Here is a 17,891-nt window from a genome sequence, read left to right as displayed (position 1 = left end):
TGTTTGCATCATCTGGTATGTGTGTGGTATAAACATGCCCTCACATGCATGTGAATGGCCACAAACACCAACTTGTGTGTATCGCCATAGAGTGAAGTGTCAAGAAATACACTGAACCTTTGACTGTATATTTCTGGGGAGGGTGTGGAATCAAGGCATTTCCTTTTTCATACCTTTGTTGTGCAGCTTATTGCAATAACATGTTTTGCTTTTCTGGTTTAAGAAAAAATTCTTCCATATTCTTGGCTTGTTTTTCTTATATAGTAAGTAAAGTGATTTGGAATTATTTTGAGTGAGAAGTGAATCAATAGCATATCAGACATTTGGGCTCTGTTAAAGGAAGGGCAGGAGTACAAACATTTACACAGTGATACTTAAAACTGGCTGCTTCTTCTCTAGATGTTAGGAGACTAAAATATACATTTTTAAACATAGTTCCTTTTCTGTGAGCTGATAGTCAATTACACAAGATAAAAAGTAATTACCCTTTAGAATTTAACCCATTGGTTAACGATGCTCTCAGATCTCTTGGGACAATCTGAAAATGGTTTTACAAGTTTTGATGATTATTAGTGGGTAGTTATTAAGCATTTCTCCTAAAAGATCGGTAGGAAAATCAAGAAATTCATCACAAGAGATAATGTCCATGTTGATTGCATTATCATAAATGACACTTAAAATTTTTCACAAATAACTTGCACTGATTTTAACTTGGCATAATAAAATTTGGCAGAGTATATTTAACTAAAAGTGAATTTTTCTCAAACTTAAAAACCTAAAAAATACCACAATGAATAAGGCTCACCAAAGTTATTATGGGTCTGCTGCTGACTGACACAGTCAGGAACATTTCAAGGAACTTGAATGACAAGCAGTGCACAACTTTGTGAATGTACTAATGACCACAGAATTGTACACTTTAAAAGGGTTGAACTCTATGGTATACGAGTTACATCTCAATAAAGCTGTTACTTAAAAACTAAAAGGCGTGTGCTAGTTGACACATCTTGACATTGACCTTTGAAACTTTATTTCTCAGGTTCCTTTTGCAAGATACGTGGCAAGAAATAATATATTGAATTTTAAACGGTAAGAAACAATGAGGATTTCATTGGTGGATGTGGGGAAAAACCCAGGAAGAATGTTTTATCTTCTGTGATCCTTATACAGCAAAGAATTTGGGGTTTAAAGTATTGAGTTTGGAATATGGTCAAAAACCCAGGCACAGTAGCCCTTTCTATAAAGTGATGAGGACAGTCAGCCTCCTCTTTAGGAGGAAGGTGACAGTTGGGTGAGTACTGAAGCTCCTGCAGCCTGTTTCTGTGACTGCTGAATATTCCCCAAGCAACATGACTAATTATTTTCATGGGTAGTTGCTTGGAAAAATAACATCTGGCTGTTCTTGATGGCCCCTTTTAAAACTTAATTGGAGGGACAAATGGCCAGTGGTCCCTGCGTGAAAACTGCCTACATAGGTAACAGAACAAAAGCTGTGTGTAGGGAAGTGGAGTGAACCAGCAGGAGTGCTGAACACCAGCAGCTCCGGGCACTTAGCATGGGAAAAGTTTTGTACATTCAGATACCACAGGGGTCTGACACCCAGGTCTTCATAAATTGGAACAGTATTGTTGTCAACAAGGCACCCTACTTTAAGGCTCCTTTCCTCAAAAGAAATCACAGCTCTTTACATGCTTTTATTCTCAGCTGCAAGTGAACAATTAATAGTCGTAGTCCTAAGGTGTGGGTATCACTGTGTGGAAAGCAAGCACTTAAGGTAAAGTTACTTTTGTGTGTAATGTCATCTCTATTTCAGACATTTAATGAAAACTGGGAATTGGAACCTAGGCCATAAGGCAGGACTGTTCTGGGAAAATCTGTCTTTAGGCTTTCTTTGTCATACCAGATTAATTTTTTCGTAGCTGTTACTTTTATCTTGTTCAAAAACGTCTTAAGCGTATTTGATTCCAGTAAGCAATGGCCTTAGAAATCAGGTTTCTCTCTCCAGGTACTGCATAGAACGTGTGTTCAGACCTCGCAGATTAGACCGATTTCATCCCAAAGAACTTCTGGAATGTGCGTTTGATATCATCACCTCCACCACCAACAGCTCTCTGCCCACTGCTGAAGTCATCTACACTATCTACGAAATCATCCAAGAGTTCCCAGCCCTTCAGGTTCCTTTCCGCATTCTTAACATTCTGAGGTTCCCCCACCGAGTCCTTCATCAGGCTTGGGGTGGGGCACCGCGTGCAGAGCTGCACCCCAGCTGTGCTGACAGTGAATCACTGTCACTAAAGTGACACAAGAGTTAGATGATGTTGCTTTTGAGTTTTACCTATGGCTCTTACCTCAGCCTTGAAAGGAGCAGCCTTTGTTTTTAATCTGTTTGTTTTGTTTTGAGGGAAGGGTGTTGTTTTTCTGCCTATTCTTCCAAAATGGAAGAAATTAGGCTGATTCCTAGGATGCTTTTTTTAGCAGGTTCATAGCCTCTTCAGAGCCCTTGGTGGGTCCCTCCTATACCTGAGCTCTCAACTCCCCAACTTTACTTTTTCTCATGTTTGCATGCTCCCTAGCCACTGCTCTTAGCCCAAGATTTGGCTCTCAGGCCTTCCCTCCCGATTCCATGGACCTGCGCTGTTCACTCCCATCGCAGTTCCTTCTCTTGAAAGACCTCTCTACCCAGCCATGGGGTTGGCCCATTTTCCCCAGGAAGCCTGACTGCTCCCCCATTGATGGACTGGCCCCCTTTCCTTTTCAACTCTCACTTGACACAAGACATCACCTGCTTCCTTGAGTTGTGTTGGTTGTTAGTTGTTCAGTCAGAGTGTGTACTCCTTTTTTTTTTCCAAACTATAAGAGAAAGTTTATTTAGAAAGTTACAGAGGTAGTAGAAGTGAGCCAGTTTAACAGAAAGACAAAGTAGCATGCCTAGGGGGGAATTTGAGGGGAAGGGTAAAGCACCCTCACCCTCATGCTCCCAAAGGCAGAACTCGCCCAGAGTGTGTGCTCTTTTGGGGCAGAACCTGTGTGTCCACTTTTCTGCATGCCCCGCTGCATCGAGCTCAGGACATAGCTCGCAACTCAGAACGCTCATTAATTGACAAAAGTAAGGATAGCTATTTCCCTAGCCCAGTGGTCGGCAAACTGCGGCTCACGAGCCACATATGGCTCGCAAGCTGCGGTTTGCCGCTCTGTTGACTAATGAGTTTGCCAACCACTGACCTAGACTCTCAATTCCAATAATTACAGGCTGTTGTTGTTCCTTGTGATTAAGCCCCTATCTCAGTGGTCGGCAAACTCATTAGTCAACAGAGCGGCAAACCGCGGCTCACGAGCCGCATGTGGCTCGCGAGCCACAGTTTGCTGAACACTGCCCTAGCCTGTGCTTATAAAGTCAGTTACTATTGAACCAGACCTTTTCCCTCTTGAAATCTGTGAATTTGCTCAGGCTTTTTAACATAGCTGAAGGCCAAATTACTTTGATGTGTGTAATAAAGCGTTGAATGGTATTATACGGTTTGACTACAACAAATGAAAAAAATGTATATGAAAAAATAAGCTAGAAAGTAATATGCTAAAATTCAGTCTTTCACGCTCAGTCGTTTCATGTGTTAGGATCGTAAATTGGCAGTGAGATCTTAGGTTTGGTCATGTACCTACATTGCTTTTATAATTAAAATAGTCTCTTTTTTGGGGGGGGTTTCCTAGGAAAGAAATTACAGTATTTACTTGAACCATACCATGTTATTGAAAGCAATACTCTTACACTGTGGGATCCCAGAAGATAAACTCAGTCAAGTCTACATTATTCTCTATGATGCCGTGGTAAGGATTTATTTACTTTCACTTGATAATAGTTCATGAGCATTTTCTTAGTGATGTAGCCATAACATTGAATTTGGAGTTGTATCTCCTTCCCTCATTGCTGTAAGGTAAAAGAACCAATTCCCTGATTATTATCAACAATTAACAAGTTGAGCTTTTATTCTGGACTAGTGACTTCCAGGGTGTGTGTGGGGTTTTTTAAGGGTAACTTCTGATTTTATAAAGACCAAATTGTCTTATTTCATTTGTAAGACAATAAAGTTCTTCACTAACCTACTTCTGGAGGCAAAAAATCAGTCCTGATACTTGCTAATAATGACCTTTATTGAGCACCTACCCATGTGGCAAGCATTAGTCTAATCTTCTTATGTGGGTTAACTCACTCCATCCTCACAAGTGCTGTTATTATACTTAATTTACAGAGGCCAAGAGAAGGGAGTATTAATACTGAGGATAAAAGACTTATTCCCTGCCCTTAATTCTTCCAGCCTACCTGTGCTTACCAGCAAAGTCATTTATAGATTTGGATTGGTTGAATTGGGAAGAGTGGTTTAAATCTCTGTTGGAGCCTCATTTACCACCTCTTTCCTGTAGGACCAGGGCAGGGGCACCTCCAGTTCCTCTTCATAATTAGCCACATTATAGTAGAGCCCAGAGGGAAAACACTGAAAATTTTATTTTCTTTAAATATATTTTTATTGATTTTAAAGAGAGGGGAGGGGAGAGGGATAGAGAGATAGAAACACCAATCGACTGCCTCCTGCACACCCCTACCAGGGATCGAGACCGAAACCCAGGCATGTGCCCTGACCAGGTATCAAACCAGTGACCTCTTGGTTCATGAGTCAACGCTCAACCACTGAGCCACATCAGCTGGGCTGAAAATTTTAAATCATGTGATATTATGAGGCTGGGATGGAGGTGAATGCTTGCTTATTTTTTATAATTTTTTTCTTGTTAAATATTGTTTTTATAATAAATAAGAAGCATCTAGGAGATTCAGTAACTAACAGTACCAGACAGTCTCTGGTTAAGGCAGAACAAATAGTGAAAGTCCAAAATGGCTTATTGTTTTTCTATATATATTTAATTTATTTTCTTACAGAGAGGAAGGGAGAGGGATAGAGAGTTTGAAACATCGATGAGAGAGAAACATCGATCAGCTGCCTCCTGCACACCCCCTCCTGGGGATGTGCCCGCAACCAAGGTACATGCCCTGGACTAGAATCGAACCTGGGACCCTTGAGTCCACAGGCTGACGCTCTATCCACTGAGCCAAACCAGTTAGGGCGACTTATTGTTTTTTATACACCAAAAGACTTACCTAACTTTTCTTTCATCTGGCAGGTATACCTCGAGGCCTCTAACATTACTGTAGGTTTCTAGTGGTTCTTTCCTCCCCCAAAATGCTGCTGCTGTGTAGCAGTGACAGATACAATATGTCAGTCAGACACTGGTCCCAGGGGTGTGGCAGAGGCCTCAGGTCAGCCTTGTTCATATCCCACAGCCACAGCCTAACTGCCAGCGTGGGATGAAATGCGGAGCCTGTCAGTCGTGGTTTTCACTAGGGGGACAGAGATCAGCTGACTCCCTCCCCCACAAACAGAAACGCTCTGGGTCAGGCCTGTCCACCTCAGAGTTGCCTCATCATTCAGCAAGTGCAACTTTCCCCTTTTTAATTCTTTCATGTAAGGGTTTTTCACAATTTAAAATAATGGTAAGTTTTATATGAATTGGGGGAAAAAACTTTCGTAAATTACAGAATTAATACATCTTTCATGATTAGGAGTAGTTTATCCAAAATAAAGACTGTACTTAACAGAATTAGCCTGGAAAGTGCACCTTGTTCAGGGTCATTTGGTACCTCTCATTTTACCTTTTTCTTCTACATTAGACAGAAAAGCTGACGAGGAGAGAAGTGGAAGCTAAATTTTGTAATCTGTCTTTGTCTCCTAATAGTGTAAGTACCTTCTCATGGGGTTATTACAGCTCTCTGTGAATTTGTGAGACCAGAAAATGTCACCAAATTCTTGCTGCAGTAAGCCGGCAGCACTGCCTGCTGCCTCACAGACGGTTTTCCCCGAGTGTTAATAGGTACCATGGCAACATGGGACTAAGGGAAGAGAGAAACCAGTGCTGTGATCAAAAAAAGCCTCTCCATGCTGCGGCTTAATGTGCTGTAATCATCCTGTTCTTTCTCCATCATCAGAACCCTCTTCACACCCTTGTGAAGGCGTGCCTGGTGGGCCCTCCTGCTGAGCAGACCTAGTACCAGCTCTCCTCTTCTGAAATAGATTCTGTGGGACTAGAATGAGGCACAGAGCTCTGCAGATTAATGGGCATCCACCCATCCTACAACCCCTCCCCACCAGGGTCTTCTAACACCTGAGAACTAAATTAAGGCTCTTGCTTTCCTGATATATTTCCTGCTCCTAAATTCTTGTATTTGATCCCATTGGCTGTGAGGAACATCTCCCGGGGTAACCAGGTTTATTGTATTCTCCCTACCGGCATCAGATTGGGCCCAGATCTTTGGCATAGTCACCCACACTTAACTGAGCTGCTGCAACGCATAAGACAACAGGGATTTCTTACATTTTTCTGAATATTTACATAGGAAGAGAGATTGTAAAAACCTTTCCAGAACCCTGTAGCCCTTGGACAGACATGATCCTGTGATCAGCAGAACTCACACATGGGAGAGGTTAAAATGTGACCGTACTCAGGTCAGGCAGAGCAAGGGAGAGAATGAGCGGGTCCAGGAGTCTACAGACTGCTTTCAGTTCTTAATTAGGATTGGCCTTTAAAAAGACATGGCGGGGAGGGGAAGAAAGACGTGAGGGGACACCTGCAGCATGTATTCACCCTCAGCTCTTTAAAACAGTTTCACAGGGCACACATAGACCACAGTTTAAAGAAATCACCCCTATAGTTTGCAGGTAGGGAAACTAGACCAGATAAATAGCACTGGGAGTTCTAGAAATTCAGCTAGGTTAGATTTTAAATGTTAAATTTTGGAGGAGATATTGATGATATGCAAAGTGATCCAATGACATAACATTCTAATACAAAAAAATGGTATTTACATAAAATCCTAGACATGCACACAGCACATACTATGTTCACAAATAGTGGAGTGTATAAATAGCACAAAGAATCTGCTCAACCTACTGCCCGATTCAGTAATTCCCTACCCAAAGGTTTAAGCCCAAAAGGTTCTTTGAACTAATGTCCCATTTCAAAGCTATTTCACACTTGTACATGAAAGCTGCATTGGTTGCTAAAGTGTCAGCTTCTTTTTGCTAAATTTCTATTCACTGGTCATTTGATGATGATAAGCATTGATTCAAAGTTATGTGTTCAGTTAGTTTAAAATGGAACAATTAGTATAATAAAGGCAGTTGGTACTCTCATTATTTAAAAATGGAACTCAAAGCATATTAAAAATAGGAGTAGAAATGCTGCAAAACAGTTTCAAATATCTGGCCCTATCTTATTTACAAACTAGAGGCCCGGTGCACAAAATTCGTGCACAGGGTTGGGGGGTCCCTCAGCCCGGCCTGCACCCTCTCCAATCTGGGACCACTCGGGGGATGTCCGACTGCCCTGTGGGATGGGGCCTAAATTGGCAGTTGGACATCCCCCTCGCAGTCTGGAACCGCTGGTTCCTAACTGCTCGCCTGACCACCCTTAACTGCCTCTGCTTGCCAGCCTGATCACCCCTTAACTGATCCCCTGCTGGCCTGGCCGCCCACTAACTGCCCCCCTGCTGGCCTGGTTGCTCCCTAACTGCCCCCCTGCCTGCCTGGTCGCCGCCTAACTGTCCAGAAGATGTCCAGTCAACCCAATCTAATTATCATATTACCCTTTTATTAGTATAGATGAGGCACTGAGGCCCAAAGAGATACTGTGAGTTGTCCAAAGTGGCATGCGTTAGATGATGATAGGGGGTGGACCCAACCCTGGGGGTGTTGACTCTAGTGCTTCTGGTGTTTTATTAATGGGGAAATTTAATGTTAGAATTATTGAGAAGAAGTTACTTTATTAAGAGAAAAAAATTAAATGAGACCATTTTAAAATTAAAATATTTTATCTTTAGTAAAGAGATTTTAACATTTTTATTTTTAAAAAATAGTTTATGATTATGTGAAACTATATTAAGCTGACTGTTCATTCAACTCTTAGTTTCCAGGTGCCAAGTTAGAGTTGAACCAGGTTCTGCTTGCCTACAGCCTTAAAATAGCTACAATTTTGCTTCTTAGTAATTTCCACTTTAGCTCCTGGAAGTTTTCTCTCTGGTCTTATGATCCCAGTTATTGCCTCCTCACTTGCTCTGTACCAGCGACTGTGCCGGCCGCAGAGAGGTCATCGCTAGCCCCCACCCTCTCCTGGGAAGGACCATGTATACAGGTGGCAAGAGCCAGGAGCTGGGATCAGGGTCTGAAAGACCAGGAGGCTGCCTGCAGGAGATGACATCTAGCTGCACCCCCAGATACAAATAGGAGTCGGTCAGGCAGAGGGAGGAGAGGGGATTTCTGACTGCTTTGGTGTGGTATTAGAAGAAGTCAGACTTTGCCTTCCTGTCCCCAGCCCCCCGTTTGTATGGCTGAAGTAATCAGAATTCATGAGAATGAGGATGGAAAGGGGAACACTATTGGCTTGAAAATACAATGGAGCGGGGGTGGGGGCAGCCGGGGAGAGGTCAGTGGGGGAAAAAGAAGACTTACGTAATACTTTAAACAATAAAGAATTTAAATTAAAAAAAGAAAGAAAGAAACTATAATGGAAGCTCTGCTAGAGCGAAACTCTGCTCTGCTGGGGTGAGCATTAACTATGAGTAAGCGTGTGACTTAAAAATGAACTTGTGAGGAGGTAGGTGCCTGAAGCACTTCTATGGAGATGCCTTAGAGTTGTTGGAAAAGGATAATCCTCATTTGGGATTGTGGTAAGGGCTAAAATGACCTTCAACTACCAATTCCTCTTCTTGGGAGCTATGTGTACGAAACCCAGTGCAAAGTAAGTCTTCCCTGCTGTGGACTGACTGCAAGCTAACTGTGCCTCTTTGCTTTCTAGCTATGTCGACTCTACAAATTTATTGAGCAGAAGGGAGATTTGCAAGACCTGACACCAACAATAAATTCATTAATAAAACAGAAAATGGGCATTGCCCAGCTGGTGAAGTATGGCTTAAAAGATCTAGAGGAGGTTGTTGGGCTGTTGAAGAAACTTGGCATTAAGTTACAGGTTTGGCAATTGTTTGATTCTGTCGGTTCAGATTTGTAGCATTAATAACAGCACAAGAGGAAAATGGGTTTATTGTGTTAATGCTAGTAAGTGTTTTATTGTTCCAGAAGAGCTCTGCTTTCTACATTTTGCAACATTTGATATCTAGTAATAATTTTGGCTTCAATCAAAATTTCTGTGCAAGCATCTCAATTCCTGTTGTGCAGCAATTCTTATTGTCATTTAGCCTCAGAGAAGACAGCAGTTTCTCTTACTTGGCGGGCTATAGTGAAACAGACTTTGTACCAGATCTTACTGAATATTTGGTTTATGGAAATAGATTGTTCTGATGCTATTGATGGGAAACAGTGCCTTTGATACGGTTGTGTGGCATTTCGCTTTGCAGGTCTTGATCAATTTGGGCTTGGTTTACAAGGTGCAGCAGCACAGCGGGATCATCTTCCAGTTTGTGGCGTTCATCAGACGGAGGCAAAGGGCTATCTCTGAAATCCTTGCAGCTGGTGGCAGATATGACCTGCTGGTGAGGGCTGGCCCCAGATTTGTTGATCTGTTCTGGCTTAATTTCATTTATTCCTCAACTTGTTATTTTGAACATTTTCAAACCTACAGAAAAATAGAACCAGTAGTATAGTTGGAACACCTGTATATCATTGTTGATTTACCTCTGAGTACAGGTGTGTGTGTGTGTGTGTGTGTGTGTGTGTGTGTGTGTGTGTGTGTGTTTTATTTTAGAGAGAGAGGAAGGGAGAGAGAAACATCGATGTGAGAAAGATACATCAATCGGTTGCCTCCCATACACACCCGGACCAGGGATCCAACCCAAAACCTTCCAGTGCACTGAATGATGCTCAAACCAACTGAGCCACACCAAGCTAAACATATCTTTTATCTAGAATAGAAATGTCTTGTGAACCACACTTGTAATGTTTTTAAACTTTTATTTTGAAATAATTATAGTTTTACAGGAAGTTGCAAAGATAGTACAGAGAAGTCTATCTAAGTTTTACCCAATTTCTTCCAATGGTTAAACCTGGCATCCTATATAATAAGGAATATGCTAATTATCCATTACGCCATGAGTCATAACGACTGACTGCATAATGACCTGGATCACGGATCTGCAGGACGGTGGGGCAGCGAACTACAAGTGGGCAGTGGAGAGCTACAGGAGGGGGCAGGGCAGCAAGCTATGGAGGGGGTGAGGGGGAAGAAGGGGGAGTTACAGGAGGGCGGCAGAGAACTACTGGTGCACGGATTCGTGCACAGGGCTACTAGTAATCTAATAAAATGTCAACACCAGGAAATGGACATTGATTTACTGTATGTGTATAATTCTGTGCCATTTTATCCGCGTGTAGATTCCCATAACCACCAAGTGCAGAAACCTTATCTGCCTTTATATCCCTTTATTCCATCCCCCATTTATCATGTAATTGTCTTAAATACTTCCTCTACATACATTGAGATCCATATCAGAAAGTGTTATGCTTATTACTTTGATTGTCACTCTGAGAAACTCAAGAGAAGAAAGTCTGTTGTATTTCTCCAACATTTCTGGTTTCTTATGAGAAATCTGCTGATATTTGAATTATTTGTTTCACTATAGGAAAGGTGATTCTCACTCGATGGTTTTAAAGAGGTGTGGTGTTTTTTTGTGTGTTTTTTTGTCTTTAGTTTGAGGTTTATTTATGATGTGTCTTGGCTGTAATAGGGCAGGTACTGTCTAAGTTTTCTGTCCTACTGGGTTGCCTCTTGCGTGGTCTTTTAGCCAGAAAAAGCAGGTTTTCATCAGGGCTTTTTTATTGTTTTTCCTTGGCATGTCTGGGTTGCCAGTTTCTTTGGCACCCAATTCAGGACATATGAGGCAAAGACCAAAGCCAGGGAACTAGCCACGTGTCATGTGGTTTCTGGACAGTTTGCTGCCTTCTCTTCACTTCAGAATCTTTTTATGTTTATTTTATGTAGTGTCCAGGATTTTTAGCTGTACTTAGCAGGAAGAATAGTGAGGGTACAGAACCTATATGTTGTCCTAGCTGGTTTGGCTCAGTGGATAGAGCGTCAGCCTGCAGACTACAGGGCCCCAGGTTCGATTCCGGCCAAGGGCACATGCCTGGGTTGCGGGCTCAGTCCCCCCCAGTAGGGGACATGCAGGAGGCAGCCAATCAATGATTCTGTTTCATCATTGATGTTTCTCTCTCTCTAGCTCTCTCCCTTCCTCTCTGAAATCAATAAAAATATATTTTAAAAAAAGAACCTATATGTTACATTTTAAATTATATAGTAACATAAAATAAGTAAAAAGAAACAGGTAGAATTAATCTTAATAATGTATTTCATTTAATACAAAATATATCCAAAGTATTATTTCACCATGTAATCAAAATTTTTAAAATTATTAATGAGATATTTTACTTTTTCCTTTATTCTGAATCTTTGCAACCATTGTGTATTTTACATATAGCACATGTCAGTTCAGATTAGCCATATTTCAAGTGCTCAAGCACATATGGCTAGTGGCTGCCCTTTGAATAGTACAGTTCTAAATGTAACATTTACCTAAATTTGCATGTGGGCTTGCTTCTGTCTCTTAAACACACACACGCAACTTTTTGTTGAACCCTTTGATGATAAGTTTCTGAGAGTGCATGCACTCTAATCATTGCTTTGCCCGTAATTGCAATTTCTTCTCTATTTCGTAACCAGAACTGTGTGTCTTTCTCTGCAGATTCCCCAGTTTAGAGGACCACAGGCTCTGGGGCCAGTTCCCACTGCCATTGGGGTCAGCATAGCAATAGACAAGATATCTGCTGCTGTCCTCAACATGGAAGAACCTGTAAGTACTGGCTTTGCTTTCCAGTGTGCCTTGAGTCGTCTTTCATTCCGTAGTCATTTACATGGAGCCCAGATGTGGCAGTGATAGATTTGGGTTTGGTAGATTATCTTTGCCATGATAGACAAGCCAAAAACTTGGTGTGAGTCCTTGCCTTTCAGTCCTTAGCCTCTAGCTGAGGAACCTCGACAATCCATCCTTCCTTTCCTAGCCTCACTCTTCATCTGTAATGAGCTCTGTAGGTGTGAGGTGTATAGTTGTTAACAGACTCATATCAAAACCCCTTGTTCAGAAATCCTGCTGTACTCTGCAGAGCTAAAAATGGTTCTTTTTCCTTTGTGTTTCAAGCAAGATTAGTTTTCCTAGAGGGTAGTTTTGAAATAATATCTATCTTAAAAGACAAATATTGAAGTTTTTTTACTGTGCTACTTATTTATTTTACTATATAATTTTGAAGTAAAGGCTTCCGCACATACGTTGCTGTACAAGATTTCAAAATGCCTGCCTTCATATGAGTGCTGCTTCCATCCTGGTGCTGGTCCCGCCTACTTGCCTGTAGACCGGTTCTTCTAAATGTCATCACTCTGTTTCTGACCCAGGTTTCAGTAAGCTCTTGTGACCTCCTGGTCGTAAGTGTTGGCCAGATGTCCATGTCCAGGGCCATCAACATAACCCAGAAACTCTGGACGGCGGGAATCACAGCAGAAATCATGTATGACTGGTCACAGGTAATGAGGCACAGTGAATGGAATGCGAATAGTCATGGTTTCCATGGGGAATCATCCTCTACCACTTTGGGTTCTCAAACTCTATCTCTGAGGTTACAGTTGCTTCCTGTATTCATTTCTGAGTGCAGCAGTAATAAATCACCACAAACTTAGTGGCTAAAAACAACACAAGTTTATTAGCTTACATTTCTGGAATTCAGAAGTCTGAAATCAGTATTAACTGAACTCAACGCAAGGTGTCAATAGGGTTATTCCTTCTGAAGGCTTTGAGGGGAGAGTCCTTTTCCAGCTCTTAGAGGCCCCTGCATTCTTTGGCTCATGGCCCCATCCTCCATCTTCAAACATGGCAGAGTAGCATCTCCTTTCCTCTCTGACCTATGTTTCTGTCCTTACATTCTCTAACTCTGACCCTCCTGTCTCCGTCTTATAAGGACCCTTGTGATTAATGTGGGCCCACCCAGATAATCCAGGATAATCTCCCTATTTTGAGATCCTTACGTTAGCACATCTACAAAGTCCCTTGTACTATATAAGGTAATATATTCACAGGTCCTGGGGATTAAGACGTGGATGGACACCTTTATAATCCATTATCCACCCTTCCACACTTCCCAAGGGCATTCTGTGTTTAGTGTGTTTGTAGCTTTATATCCTCAGACCTCCCATAGCTGACTGAATACTTGCCTACCCTTTACAACATGGGGCCTTTAGACAACTAACTTCTTACTGCCATGAGCAGATCACAGAAGGGGTTGTACCCCGAGGTGATCATCCAAGTTGTACACGTTTACCCACACTCAAGGTGCCCCAGAGCCTGAAGAGACACCTGGGGAAACAGAGCCCCCACCCTCCCTCCTGCTCCTTTCACTTCACCTGCCAAGTCATTTATGAAGCTGCTGTTGTCCATTTTTGTGTTATATAAAAATTCATGTCAGAAATAGGCTGAGCAATAATTTTGTTTTTATTGATTTCAGAGAAGAAGGGAGAGGGAGAGAGATAGAAACATCAATGATGAGAGAGAATCATTGATCGGCTGCCTCCTGCACGCCCCACACTGGGGATCAAGCCCGCAACCCAGGCATGTGCCCTGCCAGGAATTGAACCATGACCTCCTGGTTCATAGGTCAACACTCAACCACTGAGCCACGCCGGCCAGGTGCGATGATTTTGTTGTTGTTCAGGTGCGATAATTTTTAATCATTTTCCAGAGCAGTATCTCTTCCATTTGTTAACTTGTTTCATAAATTGTTAGAGAAGTGCTCTGTCTTACCGTAAAATATAAGCCCAGTAACAGTGACTTCAGTCCTGCAATGTGACATCCCCCTGGAGGCTTCTCTCCTCTGATGTTCTTTGTTTTATGATTCAGTTCTGCTTTTCATCTTCCACTATTTCTTTTGTTGCCTTTACTTTCCTCAAAGGCCTTTTCTGTGTGCGTGTGTGCGTGTGCATGTGCGTGTGCGTGTGCGTGTGTGTGTGTGTTATAATTTCTGGCACCTTCCCTCAAGATTTGAAGCTTCTGAAAACCTCTTACTGTGTCCTGACCACACTGCTTGCCCATGGACCCTTAAAACAATAGTGAAAGTAATGAAAGCAAAAGAGGTCTTATTCCTCCCTTGAATTCTGCTTAATATTTATAACCCCTGAAGTCAGCATGTTCACTTTGAGAATACAATTGAACACAGTGTTTTCATTCTTTTTAATTCCTTGAAGTGGCTCCAGGTGCTCTGTGTTATTTCATCACTGTTTATTTGTTTCAGTCCCAAGAGGAACTACAGGAGTACTGCCGACATCATGAAATCACCTATGTGGCCCTTGTGTCAGATAAAGAAGGAAGCCATGTCAAGGTAAAGACCAGAGAAAATCTTTCACAATTCAGTAGATTTCCAAAACTCTATAAACTGTGGAGCACCCAACTTCCCACCTGCCTATGGGTGGAAATCCATTACTTTGCTCTCCCTCTGAATTGCTGGACTCATTATTGGAGAGAATATAAAATAAGAAAGAGAGCTTTAGAGCTTAAAAAAAAAAATAATGGTGTCTGTAGTTTTTTCCTAATTTTCTTCCCTTGTTTTCTTTTTCATCCAAGAAAATAATAATAATTAGAGCTGATACTGCTGACTGGCATATTCTCTGGCTACTTACTAACCAGTTTTACTGTGTTGCATATAACTAAACATGCTCAAACTGAAACGACTTCATAACCTTTATTTCTGTTTTAAAAGGGAAAAAAATAAAAATCAACATTTTTCTCCTTGTTTTTCTCTTTATAATGTCTTTGCCTAGTTTTAATATGAAGGTAATATTGGCTTCATAAAATGAAATGGACAGTGTTCTCTCCTTTTGTGTTTTCTGGAAGATTTGTTTAGAATTAGTATTATTTAATCCTCATTTATTTGGTGAAGTTCACCAATAAAGCCACATGGGCTTAGATATAGACCTATTCAAGTTGCCTCTTTCTTCATGAGTGAGTTCTGGTAGTTTATATCTTTCCTAGAATGTTTCCATTTCATCTAAGTTTCCAAATATTCCCTGTTCTTTCACTATCCATAAGATCTGTAGTGATATCCTCTTTCATTCCTGACATTGGTAATTTATGTCTCCCATCTTTTTTTTCTTGATCAGCCTGACCAGTTTATCAATTTTGCCTTTTCAGAGAACCAGCTTTTGATGTCTGAGTTTTCTTTACTTTTTATCGGTTTTCTATTTTATTGATTTCTATTCTTTATTATTTTTTTAACCTGATAATTTTGGATTTAGTTTATTTTTCTAGTTTTTCCGACAGAACTTTACATCAGGGCTTGACAGACTACAACCTACATACAGGCCAAATCCAGCCCACAGCCTATTTTTGCATGGCCTGTGGGCCACAAACCCTTTTTATGTTCTTTGTTTAAAAAGAAAAAGAGTGTGTGACAGAGACAGTGTGTGGCCTGCAAAGTTTAAGTGTTTATTATCTAGCCCTTTACAGGGAAAAAAAAAAATGCTGGCCACCTGGCTTAGATCACGGATTATATAATTTCTTCTTTCCTAAGTTAATGCTATAAATTTCACTCTACATACTGTATTAGTTGCATACCATTTATTTAGTACTTTTTATTTTCACTTAGTTCAGAATATTTCTAATTTCCTTGATGATTTCTTCTTTTATCCATAGGTTATTTATTAGTAGAAGTATGTGTTTCAGTTTCCAAATATTTGGGTATTTTCCAGATATATTTCTTTAACCATTTCTAGTTTAATTCCTTTGTGACCAGAAATCATACTCTGTGTGATTTCCGTCCTTTAAATAATGGTCTGTTATTGTAAATGTTTCATGTATAATTGAAAAGAATGTGTATTCTACATTGTTAGGAGGAGTGTTTCATAAACATCAATTTGCGCATATTAGTTGATACCATTGCTTAAATCTTCTATATTTTTCCTAACTTACTTGTCTGTTTGTTCTACCAATTACTGAGGAGCATTGATCTCCAGCTATAATTGTAGGTTTATCTATTTCTCCTTTTAGTTCTATCATTTTTGCTTCATGTATTTGAAACTGTTACTTGGTGAATACACATTTAGGATTTTATATCTTCTTGATGAATTGAGCTCTTTATAATTATGAAATGCTCTTTATCCCTGGTAATATTCCTTATTCTGAAGTCTTTTGGTTAGTATTTGCATGGCTTATCATTCTCCTTCTATTAGTGTCTTTATATTTAAAGTAGGTTCTTTGGAGATAGTCACTAGTTGAGTTTTGCTTTTTACCCAGCCTTTTAGAAATTGGTGTGGTTAAACCACTTATATGTAATGCAATTATTAAAATGGTTGAATTTAAAACTACCATTTTACTCTCTGTTCTTTTTCCATTTTTTTTCTGTTTTCATGTCCTCTTTTAAATTATTTTTTATTCCATTTTATCTTTACTATTGGTTTACTGACTATAATTCTTTGTTTTTGGTGGGATTTTTTAGTGACTTCTCTTGGGCTTATAGTACACATCTCTAACTTATCACATTGTACTTTGAAAAAAATATCATGTACCTTCACATATATTACAACAGCATAATATTACAACAGAATATTTCCATTTCCTCTCGCTCCCAATTTTATGTGCTATTGTTACCTAATGCTTTTTTCTACTTATGTTATAAATCCCACTGTTAATATTTTGGTTTTAATTAGTCAGGTATCTTTTAAAGTGGTTTTTAAATAAGGGGGAAATGTCCTTTATATTTACTCACATATTTACCATTTCTGGAACTGTTTATTCCTTTGTGTTAAGCCAGATATCATTCTGTTTTAATTTTCCTTCTGCCTGAAAAACTTCCTTTAATATTTCTGGTTAGTGTAGGTCTGCTGGTGATGAATTCTCTCAGCTGTTATTGGCCTGAAAAAGTCCTCATTTCTCATTTCACTTTCATTTATTTTTCTTTTTTTAAGTCATCACCCAAGGACATGTTTTTATTGATTTTTTTTTTTTTTTTTTTTTTGAGAGAGAAACATTGATCGGTTGTCTACTGTTTGCGCTGCCACCGAGTTTGTGCCCTGACTAGGAATCAAACCCACAACCTTCTGTTATATGGGGCTGTGCTCCAGCCAGCTGAGTCATGTGGCCAGGGCTCACTTTCATTTCTTAAAGTTATTTTTGCTGGTATAGAATTTAAGATTTATTATTTTTCTTTTTCCACTTTGAAGATGTGTTTTATTGTCTCCTAACCTATTTTAAAATGTTTGCTTTGATCCTCTGAATATAATGTATCCCTTTTTTCCTGTCAGCTTTTAGGTGTGTTTTTTTTTTCATTGGCTTTCTGCGATTTGAATATGATATGCCGCAGTGTGGTATTCTTTGTCTCACGGGGCTTCTTTGACCTGTAGATGTATAGTACTTACCAAATTTGGAAATTTTTTAGACATTATTTCTTCAAATTTTTTGTCCCTTTCCCTCTGGGACTCTGATTATAGTCTATTAATTATTTTATATTGCCCCACAGCTCGGACTCTTTTTTGTTTTATTGTTTTTCCCTCCCCGCTGCTTCATTTTGAATGAGACCCTGATCTTTTCTGCAATCTCGAATCTGCTGTTAATCCCATACAGTGCATTTCTTATTTCAGATATTATTTTTTTTTCATCTGTATAAGTTACATTGTGGGTTTTTTTTATGTCTTCCATTTCTCTCATTGTGGTTCTTATTTGCTTTACATTCTTTATAAAATTTAAAATGGGCGTTTTAAGGTACTTGTCTACTAATTCCATCATCTCTGTCATTCCTGGGGCTATT

At 40.1% G+C, this 17,891-nt stretch overlaps 1 protein-coding gene across 4 annotated transcripts in view; it reads left to right on the top strand.

The window, feature by feature from the left end:
* EIF2AK4 (eukaryotic translation initiation factor 2 alpha kinase 4) overlaps positions 1 to 17,891 on the top strand; it is a 105,526-nt gene that overhangs the window by 70,949 nt on the left and 16,686 nt on the right. For 2 of the 4 annotated variants that reach the window (XR_013961224.1, XM_080680479.1), the window contains exons 24-32: positions 1,040 to 1,089; positions 2,006 to 2,174; positions 3,709 to 3,825; positions 5,720 to 5,785; positions 8,899 to 9,069; positions 9,455 to 9,589; positions 11,795 to 11,902; positions 12,499 to 12,627; positions 14,385 to 14,471. Coding sequence is in view for 3 of the 4 variants with exons in the window: in XM_080680479.1 (XP_080536605.1) it covers positions 1,040 to 1,089; positions 2,006 to 2,174; positions 3,709 to 3,825; positions 5,720 to 5,785; positions 8,899 to 9,069; positions 9,455 to 9,589; positions 11,795 to 11,902; positions 12,499 to 12,627; positions 14,385 to 14,471 (1,032 nt within the window). In the remaining variant the exon portion in view is untranslated. Of the gene's footprint in view, positions 1 to 1,039; positions 1,090 to 2,005; positions 2,175 to 3,708; positions 3,826 to 5,719; positions 5,786 to 8,898; positions 9,070 to 9,454; positions 9,590 to 11,794; positions 11,903 to 12,498; positions 12,628 to 13,601; positions 13,784 to 14,384; positions 14,472 to 17,891 lie in introns of those variants that run through there. The other 2 variants (XM_080680481.1, XM_080680480.1) reach the window with 2 other exon arrangements.

This window comes from Plecotus auritus, assembly GCF_963455305.1.
Source record: "Plecotus auritus genome assembly, chromosome: 1".
Classification (NCBI taxonomy): domain Eukaryota; kingdom Metazoa; phylum Chordata; class Mammalia; order Chiroptera; family Vespertilionidae; genus Plecotus; species Plecotus auritus.
The sequence above is the reverse complement of the archived record's forward strand: the minus strand, read 5'-3'. Positions and strand labels throughout refer to the sequence as shown.